The sequence below is a fragment of the Leuresthes tenuis genome, unplaced genomic scaffold (assembly GCF_036924035.1).
Source record: "Leuresthes tenuis unplaced genomic scaffold, fLeuTen1.0.hap1 SCAF_4, whole genome shotgun sequence".
Lineage (NCBI taxonomy): Eukaryota > Metazoa > Chordata > Actinopteri > Atheriniformes > Atherinopsidae > Leuresthes > Leuresthes tenuis.
In genome coordinates, this window is record NW_027325358.1 from 22,257,181 (window position 1) to 22,280,947 (window position 23,767).

Here is a 23,767-nt window from a genome sequence, read left to right on the forward strand (position 1 = left end):
CATATCCATTTTTAAGGTGATGATGATGCCTCACAGCAGTTACGTCCACAGTTCAAACCGACACCGGCCAAGCATGAATGATTAGGTTAGGGGCAAGAGGGGTTGGAGCGACAGAGGCTTGCATTTATATCAGCATCAGTGACGTCATTTGAGGTTGTTTGTCCAATGTCGAACAGCTCCGGCTCATAAAAACAAGAAAAAAATTAGACAAACAAACGGTCAATAGAAAAAGATCAGGGCCCCAGGAAACCTCTACCTAAGCAGAAAAACATGTTTTACAAAGCATTTTGTATAAAACTGCTTATCATATTGTGAACATCCTTATTACCAAGGCTTTAATGCAACTCATAGGGTTGAAAAAATGCTTCACATTAAAATGATCTACACATTGTACTGGTGGAAGTCATTGGTACTTAAGAGGACGATACAAGTTTTGAAGAAGCCACATTCAGAGCAGCGTCCAACATCACGGTTCTGCTGCTGTCGTGGAAAATATGAAAGGTATTCTCTAAATGAAGCTTGAAAGTGAACCATGACAGTACATTTAATTGCTTTTCTACTGATTATATGTAGCAGTAAATATAGTGTAATTTCTATAATTAACACTAAAAGTCTTTTCTTGGTTTCTTTAGTAAGTAGATGATAAACCGGTCACCTAACACAGTCATCCTCAGGAGTTTCATAAGAGTGAAAATAGGATTGATAATACATCATTTTCCTGTTACTGGACTGAAAAGAGAAGATGATTTAATTCAAAGACTTAGACAGGGTTTTTTTTACTCCTCACCTCAGTCACAAATTCAGCTATAACAGAACAAGTACTGATTTGTGTCAAATATGTATGAAGTGAAATCCATTCACAATTTATTCTGCATATTTCTCCATGAATGCTATCTTTTGAAATATTAATGTTCTCAGTATCTGCTTGGGTAGTATATCATTTCTCCACTGTTGACTGACAGCAGACGCCAAGATCCATAAGATGAGCTTGAGTTTTCCCCACGGTGATGAGCCCCCAGTCTCATGGCAAAAAGTGAAAAAGGGTATATATGCACACAAGTTCAAAATGTAACGTGAGATCAGATGGGAATGTTTTTCATTGCCTGTCGTTTTGTGGAGGAATCGTTCACAAACACAATTAAATCTCATAATGATGTATTTATTGATATATACGATATATATCCCTAACCAGTGCAATTAGCAGAAAAAAATCAATAATGTAGCCATGTTACAATTCTTAAAAGCAGCGGAGTAAGTAGGGACTTTGTGGCCTAGAAAATGTTGTAATTTTACAATTTCTGAGCCTTTTTTTGCATTGTGGACCAGTTTATTTCACCATTTCCAGAGTGCATATTGCATCCAAGCACATCAGGAATTTTTTTTATTCAGATTTTAATTTTTTTTTAATTCAAGTAAATTATTAAATGTTTAGCTAAACTTGATAAACCAAAGGACTGAATCGGTGATCTTAAAGATTGTATTGACCCTTATTTCTGGATTTAATGTTTGAGATCTTTTGGACCAGAAGGAGCACATAATGAAGAGGATCATGTTCTTACATCCTTGGTTTAAACCATCGGAGGGAAAAGCTTCCATAGACAGGAGCCCGAGTCTCCTGAAATGACTTGATTTTAGCAGATTTGTCTCTTTGAGTACTCCTGAGTGGCTTCCTGGACTGAGCTTCACTTGTGTGCATTTAGTTCTAACTCAGCTGAATAATTATACTTGACATTTCAGCACCTCATGAATGTTATTTCATTTTACAAGGAGGTGCAATTTGGGCAGACTAGTTTACAAAGATCCTTGAATTAACTGAAGGATGGCAGCCCTGCACCATTAATTGTTCCTGAAATGTCAGAGGGCACGTTTTCGCTGCAAATATTCATGCTTTTTTTGGGTTATTCTTTTTTCATTTTACACATTTTACACATTTTACACACACAACAGGAAAAAAAGACCAATTGGAACCTGCTTCAACAGGTACATCATCGGCACAACCTCTGTATTGCTGTATTGGAATTGGAGCCCATTGTTGTTTTACGTTTGATTTTGTTTTTGCAGTTTTAAGGACTGGGAGCACAATCAAGCGTTAGATTAACAAGATGTGCAGGTACCGTGTCCAACTGTGAAAGTCCCTCCTACATTTAAACTCTGTTCATTGCGATGCCATTACATCCGGCAGAAATGTAATGAACAATGTATGGGAAACTTTCTTAGTTGTCCTTCTTATTCCCTACAAGTTTCTGAATGATCTTTCGTGGAGTTTGCAAAAGGTTTCAACTTTTCACTTTTGTATGTATTTCTGTTTCACCCACGAGATGCTATTGAGAGTCAGAGTTGCTGAGCAAACCACTGCCAGCACTACAGTACTTCAAAATGTGTGTACTGGTGGTGTGCATCACTGGTGGTGTGCACCACTTTTTAAGAATGTACAATATGTTCGGAAGACCTCTTTGAAACATTGGAACATTCTTTGACGCATTATGTATATATTGTGTAACCGAAAGATGTAAGATGGCAAGAAATGTCTGCATCAAAATGAATGAAAGTGACTGATTTTGGATACTGCATGTGAATGTTATCCGAGTCATAAGGCCAATATTTTGCAGAAAGGAAGTCTTGTCAGTCTGGGTTGACTATCTTTGGAGTAATGACATGGAAATATAAATTCAGGCGGATGATGTCTTGTTAGACTTGTGTTCTTGATTCGTAAGATGGATCCAGCTCCTTATGATACTAATTCCACATTGTTCCATTTCATGCTTATTTTATTTTTATTTTCACCTTAAAGCAATGTTGACATGTGTATTAGGCTTCTACGTGAGCTTAAACCTGGATGGGTCTTCATCCACAGTCTGTCAGTGGCTGGTTTAAAAAAAATTCTTCCGGATTTGGCAGCATGGCATGGAGAGCATTCTGCAGTCGTCCCCTTATCAAAGTTCGATTCTGCTGCTAGATAAAGGGATCACTTTCTCTGCTCCTCATTGTACTCCTCTGAGGCATCGTGCTTCTGATATATCTTCCTCACATTCACTCTTCAGCATGTCCCCGCTATAAAACTTGATTACAGGAATACGTTGGAAATTCTTCCATTCTTCTTATCCTCAGTCAGGTGGAAAGTAATAAAAGTGTGAAATGAGCTGATGTAATATCAGACATGACTTTTAAGTGCAGGTAGGGTTGTTGTGTATTAGATTTTAATGAAAGGAAATAGTTTCCCATCTCCGTGTCATAAAATGTTCAAATTCATCTCACAACTCACCTCACAACGTAGGCTGCATTCAGGATATTTATCAATTCTTTAAAAGATAATATACTGTATATAATTTATATAATTGATCCTGAAGGCTGCATGGTTTTGTGGTGATTTGTAACCTCATAGCAAGAAGATTTTTATATCAAATCTCAGCAGGGGTTCTTTGTCTGCTAACAAATTCTATGATGGGCTGGCATCCTGTGCAGGCTGTACTTTTCTATTGACAGCTGGGATAGCTTTAGGCTCCCCCTGCAACCCTCAACAGGATAAAGCAGGGCAGGGAACTGAATGAAAAACATTGAATGGATGGATGAGACATGCATGGCCTGTGTATCTTTTTTCTTGCTCGAAGGCATCTGGGATAGGCTCCAGGTGCCCTTGCAACCTTGAACAAGATGAAGCAGCTATTGAAAATGAACAAATGATATGGCAGGAGGAGCCACAGTTTGAAAATTCACACAGAAGGTCTCATTTTGGCCACATATTTCAAAGTCTGGTTATTTTCCAGTTGTCATCATTACATTTCAGTGAAGAACTGCTAATATAACAGATGACTGCCAAAGTAATTTCAAATAGGAACATTTCTGAAGTTTTCATTTTCTTCTTTGTTTTCAGTGGGTATCTCATCTTGTCTGGGCATTCTCAGACTAGATTAGATATGTATAATCCCTCCAGAGAAGAATCCTGGTTCTCCTCCATGACTACAGATCAAGGGATCAAGGATGCCTTCAGATGCTGAAACCACCTCAAAAAGTTCCCTATTGATGTCCCAGTTCCTTAGTGTATCAAAGGTGATTGCAGTCGCATTGAGAGGGAAACTCATTTCAGCTGCTTGTATTCACAATGCCATTCCTTCAGTCACAACCCAGATCTTATGACACACAGGAGGGAGTTGAAATGGAGACTGATTAGGCTGGGCTCTCTCTTCATCACAAATGCCTGCTTACTACCACGGCACACCAATCAGTCTGTCCATCTCGCGCTCTATTAGCCCTCTCGTGAACTAGATCCAGAGATTACTACTTTGTGGCCCTGAGGCAGCGATCCACTCCCCAGTCAATGGGAAAATGGACCACTTTCTGGCAGAGAATCATTGCGTCAGAAATCGCTGACTCTCATCCTTGCTGCTACATACTTGGCTAGAAACCTGCCTGACAAGGAGGTCACAGTCTGAGGAATGAAAAAGTGGACAATAGATAAAATCATGACATGATCATTTGCAGAAGGATTTCAGTTTAGCTTTATACCACACCACAGTCGAGATGACTGGTAAAGACACATAGGGTATGATCTTCTTACGGCCACAGACAGCCCACTGTCAATACTTGTTCAGCAAGATGTCAGTGCCGCAATTTAGTGTTGGATAAAGTCCTTTTGATCATATATTTGCACCAAATAAATGCAGCTGTATGGAAGCTGAAATGGAATTACTCACTGGCATTAAATAGACATTAAGTAGACCAGTGTTGATTCCACATATACCTAGATCTTAGCAACCTGAAAAAGTCATGCCCCAATGTGGATCCATTGAAATATCTTTCCTTGACCCCTTGACGTTTTTTCTATCGAGCATAGGCAAGGCCTTAACTACCATAGATGATCGTGTCCTCGTTTTTTTTTCGTTTTTGCTTAAAATGTGGTGATTTTATATTTGAAGAGCCAAGAGTAGCGCGACTGTTTAATAAAACAGTGTCTCAGCTTGGACATACGTGCTGCGCGTCATCAACAACATGCACTGTCTTCGGACTTTGATGTTGTTACCGTTAGTGAGTCAGTCAGTCACACCAGTCACTGGCAGAGAAGCACATCAAGCTAAAAATGTTGGTGGAGAGCAGTTTAAGTGGTAGATAACTGTGAGAAAAAAATGCATTTTAATGTGGAGATACTTTTATTGCAGCCCAGCGTACTACTCGGATAACAAGAATCATGAATGAATCAAAGTTGAATTTTGGTTAACTCCGTCAGTACCGGTCGTCAATCAATTTCCACCGGTTGAGTCAACATTAATTTTGTAATTGATATGTCAGCGACGTCTTCGATTGAAAATGAAACGTTTATTCAGTGTTGATTTCTCAATGTTGGATGCTGAACCTGTCATATATTTCTGCCGGAGCACAACGCTGCAACACGGCACAGAGCAGCTCGTGCGGGACAGGAAGTCGTGCGCAGAAACAAAATAAAACACCCGGTTAATTTTCAAAATAGTAATAATAATTAATAACTTTCTGTGGTAACTTGGCCTTACTTCATGAGTCACCATAGTGGTCCTTCAAAAAGCCTAAGAATGCCCCATTTTGACCTCAAATTTCAAAAGCTCTGCGCCGCCCTCAAGGTTTTTTAAGATTTCTGAATTAAGGATAAGAATTTACATATAAATAAGTCGAATAAAAAAATCTTGGCACAATAATTCCACACAAAATAATAAAAATGCTTCAGTAAAAAAGTGTTGAGTGTAGGGTAATAAAATGTAAGTATAAAAATTTACAATATTAACAATATTATTGACGTTAGCATTAAGGTGCAGGTGAGTGAGATAGTCCAGTTTTTTATATTCTTCACTGAAGGGAAAACAGGATAGGGAGGAAAAGGCTGAGGCAAACCAAGCTCATCTTTGGGCCAAGCAGCAAGAAGAGGAGCAGTGATAGAGGGAGAGCAGGTACTATAAAAGGAAGACCTGTATACGTTTTAAAAGTCAGATGTATAATGCATGATAATTGAAGTTGCGTAAGATTATAATAGAAATGTGGTAAAAAACAAGAATGAACAGATTAGGCATTATCATCAACATGATAGTGTAACAGGGCTTGGGTATCTATTTTAAATACGGAAGGAAATATGAAGCATTTGTATATATCAACCATCTGTCCCAGGACAGTTCATTCCTTTTTATTCCTAATCCATGACTTGAAGAAATTCATTCTCCAGTTTTACAATATAACTCATTTGCAAATCAGTTAGGATGAGATGATGGTGATGATGAGGTGATGTTCTCTGATGACAAACAAAACAAATAAGCCTAAAAGTCTATATGATGTTGTTTTTGTTCCTTTAAGACTCTGAAAATGGCCAGATTTAAATAACGGAATTTAAAAAAAATTCCAGGAGAGCGTGACCCGAACCTGTCTAGAAGTTCTGACTCATGACCTCAATATTTCTTGGGCCCTGTTTGTGGCCCTGAGCATAGGCAAAGACGACAGAAGGTAATTATTATTCTTTTTTCACTATTTGGACGGACCCAGAGCGAGCGCTGACTGGATCCCTGTGAGTGACAGAAGCCGGTAAAAGGGGCGTCTGCATTACCAAAAATAAAACCAGTGAAGAAGTTTACAGCTGCGAGGGTTTATGGGTAATGGTGTTTCTTCAACTGAAACCCTCCTGTAATCTCTGGCTTTTATGTCGTCAACAACTACACATCCCGTATGTCTTCACACCAGTTTTTTTTACTCTAAAGTTGTATTGGTTTATATTATTTTAACACTTAATTTAAGGTAATGACTATTGAAGAAGCAGCTGTGTTGTCGGCTAAATGCACGACTGCAATATGTTAAAATAGCTAACATCACCGTAATATTTTAAACAGTCGTTTAAAAACGCGTTGCGTTCTGTCGTAGCAAGGGGATTTCTGGTGTCGGCAGTGTTTAATAGATTTGGGTCTGTGGCTCTTTTGTAAATCCACTTAGGCTCAACGGTATGTATAATAAGTTACATGTAAAACGTTGATGTATATGTTTTGCTTTGACGCGCTCTCCGTGGCTGGATGTCGCGTGAGTAGACCGCTAGCATTAATGCTATTCTAAACACCTTTGCAGTAAACCTCGTCTTTATGGACGGTTTTGATTTAATCTATTTTAGAAACGGATGAATTAAATTGCATTGAATTGAGAGGTGTTTTAGAAAAGACAAAAATAGTGAGCATGCCAATACATTTGCAATAAAATGGTAATTTCTTTAAATGACACTAAACTGATTGAAGTTAACGTCCCGGTATTTGTTCCACTTCTCGTGTGTTACGACTCCATGCTTTGTTTTACCTGTCAGTACAGTTGCATTTACACATAACACACCGCCTATATCGTCTCCATTTATTTGTATTAACTGAGTAACAATGGCCAGATAATTATCATGTCCATATATATTTATATATGGCTACTTATTTTTGGAATGATAACTTATCAAGAGGCAAGCAAAGAATCATACAGCCACAACAGAAGTGCAGGCAGTGAGATCCTCCTGAGGATTAAACTTAGTCCCGGATCAAACCAGCACAGAAAAATAACTCCCTTCTCTTATCATCTGTCCAGGACCAAATGTTTTAGCGCTGATAATTATACAGTTAATTTAATCGGGTATGAACTACTTTCAGTCAAACCTGAGTAGTTGCTGGACATTAGGAGCTGGAGAAATAGGAATAAATGAGTCTGTGGACACTTTGATTCATTCCATATTTATAATTGGAAAAAATTATAAAACTATAACACTAAGGGTTCTTAGTTTTCAGCCTAGATTTTAAATGACCTCAGAATCAATCATACAAATGACAGCTCGGTAAAAGAAGCCCCAAGGTAGTTGAGCTTTTCAGGGACAAATATGCACATTTTAAATATGTTGGATACACTGACGTGGATATAGACACAAGATAGAGAATACCAATAAGCTTTGGCTTCGTTCGTCGTTGCATCAAAGCTATTCCAGAGCCCCCTGAAATAATTAGTCCAACAAATTTTCAAACCTCCTTCTCAATCCATGTTTTATTCAGTCGTTTTTTCCCCAGTTTCTCAGCTTACTTTGCCTCGTTTATTCTTTGCTATCTTTCAGTGACTCGGACAGATAGAAGCAGACAGGGATGGAGTTTCCAGAAGATTTCAACCAGCTTGAACTCCTTGACACACACGGACACCTGATCCCCCGAGGGCTCGGCAGTCAGTGGACTGGAAGCAAAGATGAGGAGGAAGAAGTGGACGAGACGAACCACAGTGAGGAGTGGTACCTGGAAAAGGAGGACGCACTCAAAGACAGACCAAAGGAGCTCATCCTGTGGGCAGCAGAAAACAATCGCGTAAGTACCTCACTTTTGGTAAGCTTGACTTTGGCTGAGCAATGGCTTCGAATAAATGCCAAAGAATTGCAGAGTTTTTAGCCCCGTTATCCATGTTTGTCATGATCTTTCTTGCAGTGTCTCCGACTGTTTTCCTCGTGGGCCACTGTAACCGCACATTTCTTTCAATAAAGGCGAATTAAAGGACTAATTACCTAACAGTAATTTAACTATGTGTTTATAAATGGGCGTATTTATCCCAAGTCTTTTTCAAGCCTTGTTTACCTTTAAGAGCTCTTTACACCACAGTCCACATTCATCCATTCATATGCACACTCATGGTCTTTGAAGGGCTTTTCTCTTAGTGATACACACTCACCAAAACCAATGAACATATCAGGGGTGAACCACTAACCCTCTGACAGCTGCTGTGCTGTGGCTCAGAGGAGAGAAACAAACTCCCGCATGAGTTTTCTGATGCACCGTCAGACTCTATGTACATAACCAACGTTATCATAATTTATGCTCAGTTCAGTCTTATTTAAATAGAGCCAATTCCCAGAAAAAAAACGGTCCACTTTAGTCCATATCTCATCAAAAAATATTTAGTCAAAAAGTTTCAATACAACCCACTTATACTCTATTAATCCTTAGGTAAATACACAAAATTTTGCATACTGGTACTTTTTATCATGTTCTTCTGTTTGAATTTCCCATTTTAAGTTTCCCATCATTTAGAACTAAGTACCTTCTTTCTACTTTACCATTTTCACTTTGTTCCAGCGCAGGCATACTGCTAAAGGCTGCTTGCGTCCTCAGTGAGGTGTTTGAACAGAACTGCATTAGTTTCAGAGGGATAATGAGCATATGTGTACCTCCCGCCCTGTGTTCAACCTGTGCCACTAGTTTCTGAGTACTGCAAAGGGGAATATCTTCTGTAAAAGGAATCCTGCTTTTTCTGCCGTGTTTATCACATCAGCCCCTTTTCACACGGGAGGAGTGGAAAATCTCAGGAGAGAGTGCGGTCAATTTGGTCTAGATTTTTTCCTGCTGTTAAGAGAAGCGCATTTCTGCCGGGTAACATAGCAGGAACCCACAAGAAGATGTTATAGACTCCATTACAATATAAACCGGAAGCCGCATGAAAGATTTCATTCACAGAATCCTGCGAGCATGACTTTAAGGTTAGAGCTTCTTCTTGATGAACATTTGTGAGGACAAATATATTTTAAGTTCGTACCAGCCAGAATAGTTTTTGTTGTAGGATGACTTGACAAATCTCTAAGGAGCAGTTACTGTGGTTTGCAGATTAGTTTTGGATGTAGTTCACCTTCTCTCCCCGCTGAACTCTCCTCCACTCAAACTGGACTTTCAACACCAGTGCAGAAAAAGTTTTCATTCAACAAAACACGCCAACATTTCTGAAATCCTGCCCAAGCATAAACTGATGTTTGCTGTAAGCACAAAGCAGGCTCTACATGATCGGAAACGATGAGCTTTAAAATAAAATGGCTCTGCTTTGATGGTTGTCTGTACCATCCCAGGAAAAGTTCTGAAATGAATTATCTGTAGCATCTTCAGGGCTTAACATTTCCAGGAGGGGAGATTATGTTTCAATTTTCTCAGTGGTGTCACCGTAATAAAGCACATAATTGGGATTATTTTCCCTGTGTTGTTCTCATAATAGCAGCACTTAGAACTTGTCTCTTGTTGCCAATCATCCTGCTCAGTATGACTAGCCTGGCCTGCTCTTCTTTTTCTCCAGTTGTTTGTGCTCTTTGAATATTTAGCCCTGAACTACAGCATCTGGCACCAAGGAGACTTTTATTGAATCTGAATTTGCACATCTTTCCATTGGTCTGAGAGATCATCTTCTTCTAAAATGTGTCTAACTGATTTAAAAGAAACTAACACAAGCTGCTTTTAATTACTTTACGTGCAACTTCTTTGGTGTTGAGATGATAAAAACGAGCGCCCGACTCACTCCACATTCATCCACATTCCACAACTGTCAACCTGTATTTTAGACCAAATCCCAACCAGTCTGTTCAAGGGAGTTTTCCCCTTCTCAGCACTCCCATATTGGATTTGACCAATCTGTCTTTGTTGGCAAGCTATGCACCACACACTTTAAGGTTGTTGTGATTAAACCTTTACTTTAAAAAAAAAGTACTCTTCATCCAGGACTGTGAGCCAATTGTAGACCTATTCATTTAAAATGGAGCCCTTTTGTGTCCGAGATATTTTAAAAGAATTGTTGCAGCTCAACTTTGTGATTATTTACACAGAAAAAAATCTGTTTGAGTGTCAGTCAGGATTCAGAGCACAGCAGTTACCAGTTAGCAGTGATCTCCTCTGGCCTCTTAAGGCGGACTGTCTGTGCTTGTCCTGTTGGATCTCAGGGCTGCATGTGGTACGATCGATCACAGCATTCTGTTACAGAGGCTTGAACATGTTATTGACATGAAGGGAACATCATTAGGCTAGTTTAAGTCATATATATTCACAAAATTCTAGTTCGAGACACGTCCTCGTGCACCGAAGTAAGTCGGGTCATGATTTGATTCTAAATGACTCTATCCAGCACAAAACGGTGCTAATGGACAGCTTAGGTAGGAGCATAGGTCTTTTTGGGCTGAAACAGGCGATGGATTTAGTTCTTATCGGTGAGAGTTTGGTGAGTTTGGCTGCAGTGTTTTTCACAGGATCAGATAACACGTTCAAATTAATTTAGAAACACTTTTCTGTGTCAGCTGCCGTGCTGCTTCCCTCTGCCACTGTGATGCCGTCCACATCATGCCAAGCCCACGCTGCTGCCCCATCTCAAGTCTTTTCTTCTCTTTCCCCAGACCCCTTACCTTTTACCCTTTTAGTGTCGTGGCAGGTTTTTTGGTTTTTCAACCCCTCCCTTCCTCCCCCACTCACCCGCCCTGTGTTATTAGCTTCTTTTTCCTTTTCTGATGCAAAAGATTTCTAGTTTTAAAAGAAAAGTAAATGTTTGATTGGTCATCGATATTGTTGGCATTTAATTCTCTAAATGGCTTCATCCATTGTTGGCGTTAGTTCTAAGAAATGACAGCGGTCAGGTGATTTAAAGTTCGATTTTTCTTTAATTAGAATCTGTGACTGGCTTTGATTTTTTTTTTTAAATTTTAAAAATTAAATTTTTAGGAATTATTTTCAAGTTGCATCGTGTCATAGATTTGTGAACAACAGAATGTCAGATGGAGCACATCTGTCTTATTACCCGCCATCCTCTTCAGCACCCTCAGCTTATGCTTCAGTGGTTTGTGCTGGTTACTTTCTCTGGTGATGAAGGATCAAATTAGTTGTCTATTGAAGCTGTGAACGTGTGTTGCAGGCAAAACCTAACTTCCGTGTCCTTCGTGTCCAGAGGTCAGAAAGTTTTTACTGCTTCTTTTTCTTCCTGTCTTTGCTTCATGATCATGGTTACATCTGAATAGAAAACACTCGTCGCCTACCTACCTACGTCATACTTTCTGCTGAAATAAGTCGGGGGGGAATGGAAAACCTGATGTTGTCAGGCATGAATGAATGGAGAAGCAGAAACCTTGTTAAAGCTTAAGAGGAAAACAAGTTGCCCAGCAAATACTTCAGCTGTTGCCGCGTAACGGTTTCCTCAGATGCTGGCCACCAGATAATTTGGCCTCCAGGCATTAGGAAGAGACTGAAGTATTCATATTTTCAATTCTTCATCTGTGTGACACGTTTTCTGTAATGTAGTCAGTCTGACTGAGGGAGACATTTCTGATTAATTCCTTATTTGAAATTGGCTGGTGTGACCATCTGTCTCTCTGTGGTTGCCCTGTTTCTTTTTTTTTTTTTCCCCTTGTCCTGTTCAGCATTATGGCAGCAGAATTGTAGTCTGAATACCTTTGATGCCAAACAGATTTGCTTTGCCACGGGAAGTTTTATAAATGTAAAGCTCCCCTTGATGCCCATTTATTTATTTCTGTTTACAATATATAACATGTAATAGAACTGAACCGGACCGGGGGACAAGGAAAGAAGAAGAGGAAAGAAGAGGAAACAGAACAAAAATAGAAACAAAAACCAGACAACCAGCTGCTACACCTGTAAAAAACAAAACAGACAACAATCCATGGCCTCTGAGGGGAATCCAGCCTTAGCGCCACCAGGAGCTCCTGAAAGCAGACAAGCAGAGAAAAAAACAAACACACAAACAAACAAAAACAAGCACAAGAAGCGGCAATCGCATACAACACAGCTGTGGATATAGATGACCTGAGACGACATGATAATACATCAACTGCTTAGCGACCATGCTACTGTGCTAATAAGTGTGTGTGTGTGTGTGTGTGTGTGTGTGTGTGTGTGTGTGTGTGTGTGTGTGTGTGTGTGTGTGTGTGTGTGTGTGTGTGTGTGTGTGTGTGTGTGTGTGTGTGTGTGTGTGTGTGTGTGTGTGTGTGTGTGTGTGTGTGTGTGTGTGTGTGTGTGTGTGTGTGTGTGTGTGTGTGTGTGTGTGTGTGTGTGTGTGTGTGTGTGTGTGTGTGTGTGTGTGTGTGTGTGAACATGCAACACCCATGGCACAGGATCTACATGGTAACCGTGCTTAGTTATGAGTGTATAAGTGTACAGAGCCACAATCCACAGCCCCCCCCCAGCAATCAGAAGCAGGCAGAGAGGGCCACAAGACCCAGGCCACCAGCAGCCCCCACAGAGCACAGAACCCAGGAAGCCCACCGCAGGGACAACCACGCATCCACCCAGAAGACTGCAGAGGAAGCCCCCTGAAAGACCCCCATAAGCATAGGGCAGAGGCCCTCCGGGAGCCAGGGGCAACAGCCCACCGACCCCGCCAGGCCCCAGCCAGGCCCCAGCCGCCCAGACACGGGCCGTGCACTGGACCCGCGCCCCAGGAGCCCGAGCGCCCCCAAACCCCCCAGCAGAGGCCCCACCCAATACCCAGGAGGGCCAAGCGCCCCAGACAGCCACACAGTGGGTCAGGTTGCCCTGTTTCTAACAGGCGGGGTCCAGGGGTCCACTCATGTCAGCTGGGAAGGGCTCCAGCCCCCGGCGACTCTCTGGATAGATGATGGCGACTCAATGGCTTCGTAACCAGTGCATGACATTTTGGGACGTTTGTAGATTCTCGTTGAATCAATAATGAAATAACTCTGTGATGAAATACTACTTGATAGTTTTAATATGTGTTTGTGGAAAAGTTAAGCTGCCAAACTTTCTGAATGATGCAGCACAGTAGTTACGTTGGCCCTCCGAGGCTCAATATGCAGAATAAAGTTCACTCCCAGTTTACTGCCTGCTATATTTAACAGGAAGGACACCTGCTGTACAACACTGGAATAGTGTTGGGATCTTGCAGTTTCTTAGCCAGTCTGATTCGAGATTCCCTTAATATCACGATACAAAGTAGAGCAAAACTCCAAAGCAGTCCATGATAACGAATTCATTTAAATAAAAGGCACAGGTCAAGCTAATAAAGGCCTGTAACCCCCCTGGAAATGTTGCATTTGTGTCGTTTACGCCTGTATGATTGCAGCCTCTCAATCAACTGAGAAGTGTCTTATATCTCTCCAATGCTCGCTGCATGCATACATGCATGTAGTGCAATGCCCTCTTTGACTTTCACTCCGACCCACAGTGGTTTTCTTCATCTTTTTAAAGCACAGAAAAACGGCTTCATGCTGGTTTCAGAAATTAACTTCATCATACAGTGAAGTATTGAAGGTGTTGGGTTCAAATGTTTGGCTTTTGTGTGACGAACTGAAGTCAGTGGTGTTTGTTTCAAATGAAATATAAATACTTTGAGTTTTCATCAATATTGTTGGCATCTTAGTCTGTAATTTGCTTAATTCACTTACAGCGTTGGTTCTAGAAATGATCGTTCGTGCTTTGCTGTAGCAGATAAAAGCAGAGCTATTATAAGAGTTATTTTGGATCTAGCAGGGATCCAGCAAAGAGAAGCTAGAATATGAGAACTGTGATCCCCTCTGGCTTCTACTGAAGCTTTAAATCTTTGACTTTGCAGGATGGAGCCTCGTCATGGACCTTACTTTTCCATTTCTACCGTTTTCAATTGGATTGAGATGCATGCGGTTCCATGTCACGTCGGTGCTTTGATATGAGAAAAGTTTGAACACATTTTGCTCTGCGGCGAGACGCATCATAACCCTGAGAAATGGCCCCAGCGTCACCAAACCTCCTTTTGATTGATGGAAGAGGAAAAACACTGATGAGATAATAACTGTCTTTTATCCGACATCAGCCCAATATCATCAACTGTTGGACTGTGGTTGTTTCCTACAGGTAGTTGTCCTACTTGTTGCATTGGACCTGTACGTGGGGCTGCATGGCGATGGTTAGCACTGCTGCCTCACACAGGTTTGAGTCCCGGCTGGGGCCTTTCTGTGGGATGTTTGCATGTTCTCCCCGTGTATGCGTGGGTTCTCTCCAGGTAGTCCACCTTCCTCCCACCGTCCAAAAGCATGCATGTGAGGTTATTTGGTGGTGCTAAATTGTCCCTCGAGCCGAGTGTGAGCGTGGATGCTTGTGTGTCTCGTGTGTCTCTGTGTGGGCCTGTGATGGACTGGTGACCTGTCCAAGTTGTGCCCCGCCTCTCACCCAGTGGCAGCTGGGATTGGCTCCAGCTGCTCCCCCGCAACCCTGAATTGGATTAAGCAGATATAGGAAGTGGACGGATGAATGGATGAACCAAACAAAAGTTACGGAATCATCTGTTGGACGATAAAAAACGATGGGCATAGCAGTACCACCTCCTCCCACTGTGCGATTTTGAAGTTGACCCAACAGGAGCTGTCAAGATGTGTTTTTGGAGCCAAAGTCTGCGCAGCACCAATTAGGGGTTGGACTCGTGGAGTGAAGATCCTGCCCACACCTGGTTGCCTCATCACTGAGCTCACCATCTGAACTACAGCTGGCAGTTTGTTGAAATGCAGTAATTAGAACAGCGTAATTCTACTAAAACAGCATCCTATTGGCTCTGGAAGTGACAGTGATAACAGCTGGTGTTTAGCTTTGCTACACAGCTCTGCTTCTCTCTTGTTCAGTCAATGTATATGAAGATCAGTAGTGATTAACGTTTGTATATAACTTTACTTTATAAAACAAAATGATATCTTCCTGCATGGCACAAAGGCAGATTAATACATCTGGAAATGAAGTATCCCCTTTTATCAGTCAGCATAAGATTTATTGAATAAAACCTTGGAACATGGTTGGGTTAGGAGTTGTTCCAGATGCTGCAGTTTTCCTGCAGATCAACACCGTCCACCAGCATTTTATCATCGGTGTGATGGCCTCCTCTGTGTTATCCATCAGTGAAGCATTTCACATTTTCTAGGATAAGGATTAGAAAGTACCTTACAGATTTTTGCCGTTGAAGTGAATTTCTTGAAAACGTTTACCTTGACATGCATACTTTTGATTTATCCTTGCATTACTACAATTAATTGAACATTTTTTCTTAGTCTCATTCAGAGGGATTTAGTCAGAAAAATGTACTCTTTTTCAGATACTTTGCTTTTAATTTCTTTTGTTGAGTATTTTCTATTTTCAAGGTCTTTTGTTTTTCTTTTTTTTACTGCTTCTCTGTTTTGTTTGTCTTGTCTCATCTCATCTTTGACGCCTCTACTTGTATATTTCCTTTTTACAACCTTCAGATTTGCATTTTTAAAGGCACCTAAAGCTGCTGGGATGAACGACTTTAACAGATCCACAATCAATGTTTTCTGAAGTCAGTAGCATAGTATGAGCCGGGTTAGAAGATGGTGTTGAGATAAAGATGAGTGTAAAGTTCTGAATCAGGAGTTAAAAAAAAAAATCCTCCTTTTTTCAGCTTTAGAAGTATCACAAGTAAAACATTTGTGACCCAAAGAGTCTTTTTTCTTTCTTTCTCTTTTCAGCTTTCAACACTCCACTCTCTGCTAACGGCTGATCCTTCACTGGTGCTCTGCCGTGATGAGGATGGTTACACTCCACTGCACCGCGCAGCCTACAGCGGGCACGTTGAAGTCGTCTCTGCGTTACTAACCAGCGGCGCCGATGTTAACGCTCGCACCATCGACGGGTGGACGCCTCTGCACAGCGCCTGCCGCTGGAGCCGCGCCGCCGTGGCCACTTTTCTGCTGCAGCGCGGTGCTGATCTTAACGCTCAGACAAACGGTGGGCTTACAGCACTGCACCTGGCTGCTTCTCACACGAGCTCAAAAACAGACTCCGCCCACACTTTGGAGCTCCTCCTATCGAAGCGTCACCTGAGGCCTGAGCTCCGCAGCAGCAGTGGGGAGGCAGCCGGCGACGTGGCCCGACGTAGCGGCCCACACTACTTCCTGTTTGAGATGGTAGAAGACTGTATGAATGTGGCACCTTCTTAATATGACAACTGATGTGATTAAAAAATAAATCCCACTGAGGGTGCTTCAGTAGTTTTCTGTTGACCTTGTATGACTGCACACATGCATTAAAAAATACACACCAACACTCTTTAGATATAAGATTTTCAGTCCATCGAGCTCTTAGCTGACTTGTTACTCTGGTTAGGTGGGTGACAGTTCATTTAAAGGCGTAACACATAAAAGGAAGTCGAGCTTAATGCTTCACATTAGTTGCCATTTACTTGTTGAGTTTTTATGTGATACCGACTACTGAATGCTGCAGTGAAGAGAGGTTACTGGGACTTCTTTCCTCCTCCTCCTCCCACATGGCCTGACACTAGAACCTTCTTGACATGTGGGAGCGTTTCCGTGTCAGCGGGGGTGTGGTGACCATCAGTGTTTGGAATCATTGTGTCCACACTCTATAAATGGAAATAAGCATGAAGGCACTGAGGAGAAATACACTCCTGACGTCGTGAAAAGATTTAATGTATGTAAGGAGATGAACAAGTACTTTTTCTTTTTTTTTTTCACTCTTTTCACTTTTGCTTGACTGTGTCTTTTGTGCCTTTGTGTCACGACTGCAAAATATTCTTTCTGGAGTCCAAGTACAGAAATCTGAATAAGTGGTTGCTAATGGCAAAGAGGGTACAGTTGTTCCATCAGAAAACGTTAAACGTTAATCCTACAAATAAGTCATTGTTTAATTAACCTTCATGTTATTCGTAAAGCACTTTCCATGCAAATTGAATCCAGCGCAAAGAGCTTTACAGAGTGCAAATGTAAAATCCAGCAAAAGATAAGCATTAAAATATGATCTCCAACAGTCTAAATGAGAGTAATATGAGTAACACTCCATCAAGGCCGAAGAACTAAGGAAGTTCTACTGTTTTTAAATCTCAGAGATCTTGTAGATTTGTGTTGGGAAACACTACATGTTGGTTAAATCAAGAAGTTCTACAATCTTAAAGGGTGTTGTAAGATTAAAATGAGCAATTTTAAAGAATCAAACAGAGATACTGGTTAATGGTATAAAAAAAATAAGAATAAACAGTCATAACATAAATTATAACAAACAAATGCATATACCAACTATGTAAAATGAATAAGTTAATAGATAAAATGTCATAGTAATTCAAATGCAATTATAAGTGAGACTACAACAGTAGGTCATGAGCTTGTTTATTGTCCAAAGATGTGGGCTATAATAAGGAAAGGATGCCTCCTCTGTGCTTTAGCTTTTAGGTGCGTATGTTTACATGATTTATGGACGACTCATATGGAGGGTTCTGGATGGCTCGGACGGTAAAATCCCATCTGAAACATAAAACAGATTAGCAGACAGAGTGGTGCTGATGCTGGGACTCTGCAGCTCAGGATGGTGGAGAGTGTCTGGGTAACTGTGATCCATAGAGAGTGAAACTGCTTGACAGAGCCAAATGGTGTGAAGATATTTGTGGGTGTTGGGTGACAAAAGTTCTGTGAATAACTTTAAATGTTTTCTTTTAGTGCAGATTTGCTCCCAGAAATCGAGGTCGGGAGATCCAGCTCATTTCCCCATTCGCTTGTTGGGAGTATTAATAAGTGTGTATAATTTGGAGATTAGTTTTGTGTGTTTATTCACTTTGGTGAATTCTTCAATTAACTGAGATGAGTTGTAATGTGTTGTTTTTTTTAGGCTGATTTCTTTTGAAGAAATGAGTCTCTCTCTCAACCCCATGTGTCTGTACGAGTGTGTGTGAAATGATATAAACTGATTATCCGCAAATAAGTGCTGGAGTTCATTTTGTTCCCAAAGTAAAGGGGTTTGTTTTCTAACATGAAGGTTGGATTGTGCCATATTGGGTTTGGACTTATTTGGTGCTTGTGATTAGCGATTCGATTGGTTTTCCACCAGGCTGTCAGAGTTGTTGAGGTCGTCATGACTTCACAGATGTCTGATTTATTGATCGACTGTGGGAGGAAAGGAAGGTCTGTAATTCAGATGTTTTGACATTGATCCTTGCCTGGGGGGAAATATGGTTGTGTTTGTGGATCTATTTGAGCAAATTCTGTAGTTGAAATACAAAGAAGTAATGAAAGAAACTTGGTGCCTCAAGTCCACCATGTTTTTTTCTAATTTTATAGTGTTGAAAGAGAATTTTTTTTTTTTTATTATTCCAAAATAAAATTGTGTTGTTTGTGCCAGCGTTTATAGTCGTCTTCTATCGTCTTGAGTAGGGGAGTGTAATTAAGGTGAAACAGCTCTGACAGCCTGGGGGAAATATTGATACTAAGGTATTTGATGTTATTAGTGCAAAGAGGGAGGGCGGGGCTCATATAGCTGCGGCGAGGGGTTCAATGAAAATGTCAAAAAAAGAAGGCCGAAGTGGGCCTCCTCGTCTGGTCCACTGACTGTCCGCTGCCACGAGTGAACGGCTCTCCAAAAACAAATTTGAGGAGGATGGTGAGTGAAAAGAACCGTTTTACTTTATCAAAAGCTGATATGATGATGGTTTGGTGTTTGGTGTGTTGTGATATAGTGATTAGATTGATAAGCCTGCGGACATTATCAGTGGCGTGTCTGTTTTTTTTATTGACCCTGTGTGATATGGGCGAATGAAAGTAAGGATGACTGTTTCTATTCTGGTTGCTAGTGTATTGGTGATCATTTTCAAGTCTATCGATTAGAGAGAGAGAGGGTTTATTAGAAGGTTGAGTGGGATCTTTTTTGGGTTTTGTTAGTAGTGTCATGACAGCTGTATTCACGTGTGTCCTAAAAATGTCTATTGAAATTCAGCCGGTAGTCCATCTGGGCACAAGATTTAATATCTTATGAAGAGCTGTGGTTACTTCGCTGAGGGTAAGGAGTGCATCGAGAAAATGATCTGTTCTGTGGTTAGTTTTGGTCGTTTTAGATTATTGGTGAGGGGAGGAGTATAGATTACTGTAGAAGCTTCAAAATATGTTGTTTATAGCTTGTGGATTTTGAGTGATGGTTCCTGTAGAGTCCCAGATTGAAGGAGATTATTGATTTTTCTTTTTTGTGTTGGAGTAGATATGCCACATATTTGTTGTTGGCTTTACTGAAAATCATTGTGTATTTCTTGAAAGTTGTTGTGATATTTTCAAGTTGTGCTTTGAGATCTTTTGGTTTGGTCTCTTTCTGCTCACTGGGATCGCTGTCTGTTCCGTTGCATTTTTCAGTTGTTGTTGCTGTTTTTTTCCTCTGTGAAGACTATGATATGATTTTTCCTCTGAATGTGACCTTCCCAGTTTCCCATAACAGTGAGGGTGAGGTGTTTGCAGAGTCGCTCGTCTCCAGAAAGAATGTCCTCAAAGGTGCCATCAAGAGCGTATCTGTAAAAGGAAAACAGGGGTTTGGACGCATAAAGATGTTTCTTCCAGCACATTAAAGTACAAGATGAAGAGAATGAAACGTCAGTCCTGTTTCACTCGTTTTCTCTTATATGACAGTACTGATGCAGGATTCCAATTTGTAGACGTGTCTGCCAAAGCCACAGGTTTCCTTTACTCAAAGTCTTTTGTGTTTAATATTAAGATATAGACATTAAACAGGGTTCATTCCCATTCATTTCTACAATCCTCTTCTCAAAATAAGAGAAATGTTGAAATCAGCTGAGGATGCAGGAATATATATCATGAAAATACCGACCTTCTTTTGCTCAGATGTACAGTTAGTTACACACTAACTTACATTTTGGCAAATTAATCAACTGAAATTCCCTAAATGCAAAAAACAATTAACGCATTACTTCTACCTTCTCCTCCTCAAAGACGGAATTGTGCACTTAGGCGGACGTGCGTTAATAATAAAATCTGTGCACGTTTCTTAAGCTGCATAAATTTCCATTGAGAGATTTTTATGTTCTTCCTTTGCACTGCAGAGACTAACTTCCATCATCACTCTGTTCGTTAGAAACAAAAAGGGTACTATAAAAAGGAAACTGTGTGTGTGTATCTTCATCTGTCACTGAGGACTAATGTGACCCTGGCAGCGAGAGGAAAGACATTTTGTCTTCGAGATCACACATTTTCTCACATTGTAAAAAAGCTGCTTATTTACAGGTTATCAACCAAGAGCATTTTAAAAGCACAAGCTTCTGCGCAGCATGCAACGAGTGATCTATCATTCCTCTTAGAGCGCAGCACTTTGTTTTTATTTTGGAGATGTCTTCAAGAAAATGTGTTTTTGTTTTGCAAGGACAAGTTGGCCTTGTTCAGCCCCCCTGAAGGCCCATCGATTTGGGGTCAGTGGATGCTGATGTTTGGATTTGTTCGCCACACGTCACAGACAACAGTTTAATGAACAAGGTCCTGCTGTGTGCTTTGCTGTGGTGGTTTATTGAGCTGCTTGCTTCCACATATTGGATCTGACTCTGACTCAAACGCAGGCGACTGAATTTGAGGCGTTGTCACGCTCCGAAACGTGGCACATTTGTCAAAGTCTCTATTTTGTTTGCGAGTTAGAGCTTCCTGACTCTAGTGCGCGCTCCCAGTTACCATCATCCTCTTCCCCGCCCCCACCGCAAACCTCCAGGAATTCAGAGACACTTCCCCAAAATGGCTTCCCAAAAAGAAAGTTCACCCTTGCTGTGTAATAATTAGAAATCGTTCAGAGTCATGAACGATTTGTCGTTGTCCAAGATTTAAGATTTAAGAAGGTTAGCTGTGCATCTGCTAAGTAACAGAATTTGTCCTGAATGGAAATGTCAACTTCTTTAATTCGTTCCTAAAGCCAATAAGAAATCTACTAGCCTGAATCCAATTCTAAATGTGGTCTGGCAGTGCAAATATCCGCAGTGACATCTGTGTGGGCTTGTTGTTGCTGTGTTTTTTTCTGTCATCATCCTTACTAGCTGCCTTTCCTGCCAGCAGACTTTCTTTTCATCAGCCCGTCAGCTCTTCAAGCCTGCCTTCTCACACACTCACTGCCAGATTGTTGTATGTGTCAGTGTGGTAAAACAGTCCATGCCCTCTTTGAACTCAATATTCTTAGTTTCTGCTCTAGACGTTTTTGAGTTTTATGTGAACCTCACTCTGTTTCCTTGTGCTGAAGGATCCACACATGCAGTCCTCTCTGTTTGTCTCCAAGGTACCACTTTGCAGCTGCCTGCCCCTTCAATCTGCCTGGCCTCTTCAGCCATCTGCTTCCCTCATCTCTTGTCCTTCCAGGGCACTATAATACATTTTTCTTGCATTACTACTCTTAGAGTACAGTGTTTTGGTCCACCATGGTCATTATAACAAAAAATGAATAAAAATCACTTAAAACAAGTAAATAACCCCCTAGAAACTGTTTTTCAAAAATACATGAACATCAAATATTTTCTAATGTGAAGTTCTCAGCCCAGCTGCGTTAAAACCTCAGATGTGTGAATGCAAAAGTCCAATCAGCCCTCCTACCCTTCCCCTTCAGTGTACAGCCACAGTAATATTGTGAGTATGATGAGGCAGTGATGAGATGTGTAATTACATACTTTAGGGAGAAAAAAAAGGTTGTTGAGTGGTTTAACATTCAACCAATAAGGCAGCTGGTGGTTGTGCAACACTCACCACACCTATTACGGATTTGAGTTTCAAAGTCAACGTGCAAGGTGTCACAAAAACCATTTTCACATTTGAAGAGCATTTGGAAAGTGGGGAAGAGAAGGGCAGTAAACTAACTGCAATGCTTACAGAAGGTCTTGAATATGGAAGGCTGAAAATATAACAAGCGTCAGTGGGCATCTGAAAACAGACTGACAACGAAAAATTGAACTAATGTGGCAGCTTCTACATGTTGAAACATTGTGAATGTGCCTAAACCTACAATTCAAACATTTTCTTCACAAATACTGGAATAAAGCGACAGCAATCGAATAGGATAAACGTGGGAATAACCTATTTTGGTTTTATTCTCCAGGATTTAATCTCAGCTTTTACAGAGTATCATAATATCTGAATTCATAGTATTGAAAAATGTTGGTTGTGATGCTTTCTGTGGTAGGCAGTGAACATGGCAGACAGAACCAGCCTGGTCTCCAAGGGAAAACGTGAAATAGTCACGTAGCAGAAAGCTTTGCATTTTTTCTAACAAAGAAAAAAATCTGCATTTTTTTCCAGGTTGTCAGCGGTACAAAAAATGCATGTTATGTTGTTTGGCAGTTAAATTTACCTTAGGTGTGAGTGTGAGCGAGTATAGTAATTTGTCTCTGTACCAGACATATGATGGACTGGCAGCCTGTCCAGGGTGTAACTGGTCTTTTACCCAATGACAGCTGGGACAGACGACAGCTCCTCCCATAACCCTGAGCAGACTCAAGCAGGTATGGAAAATCATCAGCTATGATCTAATCATGTTTGTAAAAGACTTACTATTACTCATTTTCGTCATTTTACCAATAAAGAACTTTTTGCAGGTGATTTAATGATTTGGCTTAAGCAAAGCTGCTGAATCATTTTTTCTAACACAAACTGAAACTTGAAATCGAGAGACGCTCTGATTGACGGTTCGATCTGAGAATATTAACTTTCTCCAGACTGACAGAATCTGCCTTCCTACTGAAACGGCACTTTTTCTTGATCAAAGTGGTGATGTAGGGACCCGACCAACCATGTGACCATTTACAGAAAGCAGGACGAGGTTAAAACTGCATGTACGTTGTTGTGGTCTCTCTTATAAATGTGCAAAATGACCCAGCATTAATGCAGGTCACAGAACTGTGTCCAACCATGGCAGTGCACATGTAAATGGGGTCAGATTTTCAAACACCCTCAAATAGTGAAAAAGATCCACCAGTTTTCCCCTAAAGAATATTCAGTAATCAAATATATTTGGGAAAAAAAGTCACACTTGCATCATACCCCCATTCTTTACACTAAAACAGGAGGAAGCTTGATGCTTATCCAGCTTCACCTGAGGCAAAGTACCCTTTTAATATAAATACGACATGATAGATCAATTACAGGGAAGAGGCAAACATACCTGCAATGATCCAGATGAGAACGACAGCAAGAAACCCACGATGAGCTCATGCAGAAAAGCAAAAATGCTCAATGAACAAACATTCCAGAACAACAATAGAAACTGTAACACGG

General features: G+C 40.8%; 1 protein-coding gene across 2 annotated transcripts; it reads left to right on the forward strand.

The window, feature by feature from the left end:
• The first annotated feature begins 6,695 nt into the window (after window positions 1–6,695).
• ankrd49 (ankyrin repeat domain 49) lies at window positions 6,696–16,714 on the forward strand. Of its 2 annotated transcripts, none has more exons than XM_072385100.1 (3): window positions 6,696–6,944; window positions 8,072–8,312; window positions 16,217–16,714. In XM_072385100.1, exons 2-3 carry the CDS (start codon window positions 8,100–8,102, stop codon window positions 16,685–16,687), a joined length of 684 nt encoding a protein of 227 aa, XP_072241201.1. In that variant the 5' UTR covers window positions 6,696–6,944; window positions 8,072–8,099; the 3' UTR covers window positions 16,688–16,714. The 2 variants fall into 2 exon arrangements, with proteins under 2 accessions (XP_072241201.1, XP_072241202.1); XM_072385101.1 differs by having other exon boundaries at window positions 6,721–6,744.
• Window positions 16,715–23,767: the final 7,053 nt, after the last annotated feature.